Source organism: Pinus tabuliformis, chromosome 8 (genome assembly GCF_031772625.1).
Source record: "Pinus tabuliformis cultivar Carrire ecotype Pingquan chromosome 8, CPIR1, whole genome shotgun sequence".
NCBI classification, from domain to species: Eukaryota; Viridiplantae; Streptophyta; class Pinopsida; order Pinales; family Pinaceae; genus Pinus; species Pinus tabuliformis.
In genome coordinates, this window is record NC_142294.1 from 1,348,632,703 (window position 1) to 1,348,639,165 (window position 6,463).

Sequence of the window (6,463 nt, forward strand, 5' to 3'; positions counted from 1 at the left end):
ATATATATATATATATAGATATTGGAATGCTTCACAGAAACATACTTCTAGATAATTTAGTATCTGCAGTTTATATATATAGATATATATTGGAATGCTTCACAAAAACATACCTCAAGGGGCTGCAGTGCAAAGAGAAACTTCCTTTAATAAAAGATTAATAAACTTATGCTATCCTGATTCACAATTGCTTACATATTTAGCGTTTTCCCTGCCACCTTTATGACCTTTTCCTTTTACTTGTTGTCCTCTTGAGGTTTGCTTCGAACTGAGAGTCCATATAAAAACCCTTATATTTACGAAGCAATATATACCCCAATGTTCTTTACCTAGTTATCTAGCAACATTTATGTTGAGAAAAAAAGCCAAAGGCCAAGATCTAAAGCACTGACAAAAGAATACAAACGACAGTTAGAATCAGGTGCGCCCTTTCACATTCTGGATGCAATGCAAAAATGATTCATTCCGAAGGGCGAGAAGGGGACCCTTGTCCACGTGTGTCAGAGGTCATTCGGAAGGGCGAGAAGGGGGCCCTTGTCCACGTGTGTCAGAGGTCATTCGGAAGGGCGAGAAGCGGGCCCTTGTCCACGTGTATCAGATCTTCCACGTAATAAACCAAATACGTTGCGAAGTGCCCAGGAAACTGTAAATGGAAACAACTGCTTCTGTTCTGGTCCTGACGTGGACTCACCCTGCTGCGGTCTTTGTTCATCGTGTCCACGGACGGGCATCTGAAAGCGGCAAATGGGGCAAGAGCTGTTCGACTCCAGCCATTTCAGAATGCAGTGTGAGTGGTAGATGTGCTTACACGGCATCTGACGAGTCAATTCTCCCACCTGGAAGTCATCCAGGCATATCGAACAATGCAAAGGGAGGTGCTCTCTTGAAACGGTAACATAAGGCATCGCCTGGATTGAAGCCGTAGAAGCCGGGGGCGTGCCGTAGTCGTTGCCGGTCCGTTGAACTTCATTCTCTGTATTTTGAATCCCCGGTGCTGTGAAGTCGTGCCCGGTCCCTCCAAAAAAGAGCGGGAGAGAGAAATTCATGGTCACAACGAAGCCGAAAATGGGTGACCGGTGAGCAAACATGACCCTCTCTCCCTGCTCGTGGACCACAGCATTGGCGGCCACTGGAAACGAAGCACTGCCCTTAGTTCGTCGCTGAATTTGTTCTACGCAGCCGCGATGGCAGCGAGGGCAAGAAATTTCATGGCCTCCGATGAAGCGAGGGCGCACCAACTGGTTACAGTAATAGCACCAGTAGTCGTATTCGTGTTCAAAATTTGGAAGCCCTGTCATTCTTTCCATCACGATACTAAACCAAAATTACTTGATGTGAGCTCGGAGTCAGAGAAAGCAGGAAGTTCTCGGCGCGAATAAACAGAAATCACGACAACAGATGCTACGAAACCGACGGAAATCGGAAGTTCTCGGCACTGAGAATAAACAGAAGTCGGCTGAATATGGATACCAGGTGTCAACTTGAGATTGAAAAAAACGACGAAAGTCTGTTTCAATAGGAAGGCCTATCGGCCTAATTACACTTATTTTCTCCCTTCCCACTTGTTCTGTTTTGATTTATATTGTGAATCTTGGCAAAAACAATTATACGAACGAAGATAAGCTAACTTTTCGGGTTTGATGAGAAGTAAAAGTAACATAATTTATCCCACATGGGAACCACGAACATAATATAGCTATAATAATAGAGAGAGATGAGCAGACTTATAATAAGTTGGACGGTGATGAGAAATGGCACGAAAAGGGGGTTTCAAGTTTCCTCGAAAGTCAGTTCGATGTTTAACGCTGATATCAGTGCGTCTGAGTCCACGGTTAGTAATCATGCCTAGATTTTGAAGTAATTTTCCGCACCACCGTCCTAGAGAATACGAATTAGTTTTAAAGTCAGCTACATTTTTCCGTTCCGGTAGTTGTAGTATAGTGGTGAGTATTCCCGCCTGTCACGCGGGTGACCCGGGTTCGATCCCCGGCAACGGCGATTTCAGAAGTGTTTTGTTGTTGATTGCTTTGGTGTTCGCGAAAATATTGTTTTTTATTTTGAAGCGTACAGATGACTTTTGGGTGAGGATGGTACACAGGGAAGTTGAATTGGATTCGGATTCCATATTCCCATTTCCATCTTGGTAGTATATTCATGTAACATTAAGAAATAAAGTTTTATTATAGTTGTGGTGAAAGAGTTATTAATTAATATAGTTATATAAATTAAATTTGATATTAATATATAATAAATATCAAAATATTTATTTCAAGATATATTTTATGTTATTAAAATTTTAAAAACTAATTAAAACAGTGTATTTATTGAACATTAAAAAAAAATTCTTATTATTGTAATTTTAAAAGAGTTATTAAGTGATATAGTCTTATAAATTAAATCACTGGTAAATATAAATAGACATTAATCTATAATAAACATCAAAGTGATACATTTTATATTATTAAAATTTAAAAATTTATAAAAACTAATTAAACTATAATTTAGTATTAATTTTAAAATAATAAATATATAAGTTACACATATATACATTTAAAAACATGGAACACGATTTTTAACCATGAAGATTTACTCCTATTTTACCATAAATATTTTAAGTTGTAAATAAGTTATGTTACGATACCATGCACCAATATCATATCTTATCAATACCACATGCCCAAGTGTCGTGTGTCATATGACATTTTTTTTTAATTAATCAATTTAATTAAGAGTAAAAAAACATAACGGAACACCCCCCCCCCCCCGGTTTAGCTCACGCGCCTCCCTCTGGCCATGGTAGCCCTCTGATCCCCCGCTGCCCCGTGCCTTGCAGCTCTGCTGCGAGGCTCTGCGTCCTCTGGTTGGGCCTCCTGCCCTCGAACGCTCCCTGCGGATCTCTCCCTCACCCGTGACCCCTGCCCTTCTCCCGCATTCCCCGCCTTCTGAGCTCGCCGTTGTCTCGCTCTGCCCCGCGCCTAGCAGCGCTGCTGCTAGGTCGCTCTGGTCCTCTCAGCTCCCCGATCATGGCCGCCATGTGCCCTCTTGGTCCGGACCAGGATGATCTTATGAAATCTTTTGCTTCCCTCACTCAGGAGAACTCTTCGGAAAGGATCAGGCCTGTTACTTCTCGCTTCGTCAAAAAAATGGATGAGGTCCCTGAAATCCCGATTCCCCCTGCCCTTCCAAGGAGAGCGGCGGTAGCTCTTGCAGAAAGAGGCTTAGTTGGTCAGTTCACGGGCTTATGGCCCTCCCCTCGTACTGTTCAGCGATGGGTTGAAAGAAACTGGAACTCGATGGTTCAAGGCAAGATTGCGATTCGTTTCTGCGGAAGAGGGTTCTTCACCTTCCTCTTCGAAACAGTGGAAGACCGAAATCTAATCTTCAGGAACGGTCCATACTTCATGGACACAAGAGGCCTCTATCTGAACAAGTGGACCCCCGACTTCGACCCGGAGATGGATGTCCCTAATGCTGTACCTGTCTGGGTCCGGCTCCCGCACCTGCCCCTTCACTGCTGGGGAGACGAGTCAGTGAAAGCTATTGGAAATGGAATAGGGAAGTACATTGACAGATCGGAGCCTAAAGAGAACATGCATGCATGCGCAAGAATTTGTGTCGAAGTGGACTTGGGAAAGGGACTGCCTGAAGCTGTCAAACTCAGAGTCGACCAATGGACGCACCTTCAGCAAGTCGACTATGAACAGCTTCCATTCAAATGCAAGGTATGTCATGAGTATGGCCATTTCGCTAATAGATGCAGTAAAGCAAATGTAAATCTTTCTGAATCTAACACTGAGAAAGCAGAGGAAGTCTGGGAAACTGTTAAGAAGAAGAGACCCAACCCTCCACATGGAAATAACAAGAATCCCTCAGCCTCCCCCCTCCCCCCTATTCAGCAAGGCCCGACTATCCCTTCATCCTCTAATCAGTTCGAAACCCTTTCTGAGGTTGAGCCTCCTTCCCCCCCCCAATCCCCGAGAGCCCCCCCTGTTAACCCCGCCTCCCCTCTGCCCTCCTCTCCCCCGCCCTCCTCCCCACCCCATACTGTAGAGAGAATTTTAACCAGGAATAAATCCAAGGAAAGCAGTACATCTGTAGATCCCCCAAGGAAGGTCGGAAGGAAATCAAATAAAGAGATAAGGGATGAGACCGCAGCAAAAGAAATGACCACAGGGATTCAACAACCAATGGACACCTATCTGGACAAGACGAAAGGAAATGGAGAAAAAGGGAAAGAGAAAGGAGGTTCCCACGCCAAAACAAATAAATGATGAATCTGGTCTCTTGGAACTGTAGGGGGATGGGCTCCTCCCTTAAGGCTAATGCAGTCCGTGATCTCCTCAAATCAGAACACCCAGACATCCTCCTTCTCCAGGAGACCAAAATCAATGAGCAGGATTTTAAAAACTACCTAAAAAACAACAAAATCTATGAAGGAATTGCAGTAAGTGCATCTGGTGCCTCAGGTGGTATAGGTACCATATGGGATAAGCGAAAATGGACTCTTTTAAGTCAAAGACACAGCAGCTGGTGGATCCGTTCAGACATCCAGAATGTAACAAAGACAGAAGAATATACTATCTACAATGTTTACGCCCCTCCCCAAATCCATGACAAAGCTGCCTGTTGGAACTCCATCAAAGAAGACCTCCTGGAAACGCAAGGTAGAAGCATCTTTCTTGGGGGGGATCTGAACCTGATAAGAAACGCTGAAGAAAAAATTGGAGGGAATTTTTTGGCCGACCCCTCAAGGGATACCCTAGAAGAAATCATTCTCAACCATAATCTGGTGGATTTCCACCCTCAAAACGGGCGCTTTACCTGGTCTAACAAGAGAGCAGGAAGAAACAACATCAAAGAGCGATTGGATCGCATTTTGGTTCAAGAGAGAATAGTGGTCAGTTTTGCATGTATCAAAAGCTTCATCATCCAGGGATACTTCTCAGATCACAAACCAGTGGCCCTAAGGCTAGATAAAGGAACGAATATGGGACCGCTTCCTTTCAGGTATAATAGAGCGTGGGAAAATCAGGAGGACTTTCGAACTTTGGTTAAAGACCAGTGGCTATCAGAGATCAGAGGGTCCCCGCATTACGTTTGGGAATCCAAGATCAAGCTCCTCCGTTCGGCTATAAAACACTGGGCCAAATCTAAAGCAACCGAAGAAAAAAAAATCAAAACAGACCTCCAAGCGAAGTTAACGTTGTGGAATCAAGAGAAAGAAGCAAGACAGGACACGGAAGAAGAGCTGATCAAGGAGATGGATCTTCAAAAGGAACTGTACAAGCTAAATAGAAAAGAGGAGGAAGAGCAAAGGCAAAAGTCAAGGTGTCTATGGCTTAAGTCGGGAGATAAGAACACATCCTTCTTCCACAACAGTTTGAAAATGAGGAGAGCTGCAAACAATATTGAAAAGATCACAGTGGACGGTTCAGAAATAAAAGAGCAAAATGAAATCATGGAGGCAGCGTCTTCCCACTTCCAAAACCTTCTCACGGAGGACCAACATGACAGAGGAGGTATGGAAATCCTTGATACATTGGAAAGCAAAACCTCAGCTGATCAAAATACTGAGCTGGACAAAGAGATTACTGAAGCAGAGATAGAACTAACAATTCGCAATATGGCCTCAGACAAAGCGCCGGGACCAGACGGGTTCACGATAGACTTCTACAAGGCTCATTGGGACATAATTAAAAAGGACTACATTAGAGTGGTTAGGAACTTCTTTCAAAAAGGCAAGATGGGTAGTGGCATAAAATCCTCCTTTCTGGCCCTTATCCCCAAAGAGCCCAACCCTCTTTCCTTCAACCGCTTTCGCCCTATCTCCCTCTGTAATGTGTCCTATAAAATCATAACCAAAATCCTTGCAAACAGACTCAAACCTATCCTCCCCTCCCTCATCTCTGAAAACCAAGGCGGTTTTGTTCCAAGAAGGCAAATAGCAGACAACGTAATTCTCATCCAAGAGGCCATTCACAGCAGTATCTATCGGAAGGAAAAGGGTATGATAATGAAAATGGATATGGCAAATGCTTTTGATCGGGTAAACCACTCCTTTCTTCAAGCTGTCCTCAAAAAGCTTGGTTTATCAGACCTCTTTATCAGCAGGGTGCGTGAATGCATCTCAGGCAATTGGACAGCCCCTCTCATTAATGGAAGACCCAGCAAAGCTTTCAAAAGCACCAGGGGCTTGAGACAAGGGTGCCCTCTGTCTCCCTTTCTCTATATTCTCATGGCCGAAGCATTCAGTTCCAAACTGGAAAGCATGAGGAGGAAAAAAGAAATAATGGGGATAGAAATCATAAGAGGCTCGAAAGGCATTAACCACTCTTTGTTTGCTGATGATACCCTTCTCATTGGGGGCGCCTCATGCATCATGGCGAGGAGATTCAAAAAAGTCCTAGACCTCTTCCTTCAGGCCTCCGGTGGCAAACTCAGCAACAACAAATGTATGATATAC

The 6,463-nt window shown here is 43.8% G+C and overlaps 1 protein-coding gene across 1 annotated transcript; it reads right to left on the reverse strand.

Moving 5' to 3' along the window:
• Positions 1 to 554: 554 nt before the first annotated feature.
• LOC149240492 (E3 ubiquitin-protein ligase RING1-like) lies at positions 555 to 1,307 on the reverse strand. Its single transcript, XM_089370192.1, has one exon. It carries the CDS (start codon positions 1,305 to 1,307, stop codon positions 555 to 557), a length of 753 nt encoding a protein of 250 aa, XP_089226318.1.
• Between the last annotated feature and the right edge of the window lie 5,156 nt (positions 1,308 to 6,463).

Bases quoted from the DNA above. Each gene is read 5' to 3' on its own strand.
- LOC149240492 (XM_089370192.1), bottom strand. From the start codon at position 1,307: ATGGAAAGAATGACAGGGCTTCCAAATTTTGAACACGAATACGACTAC.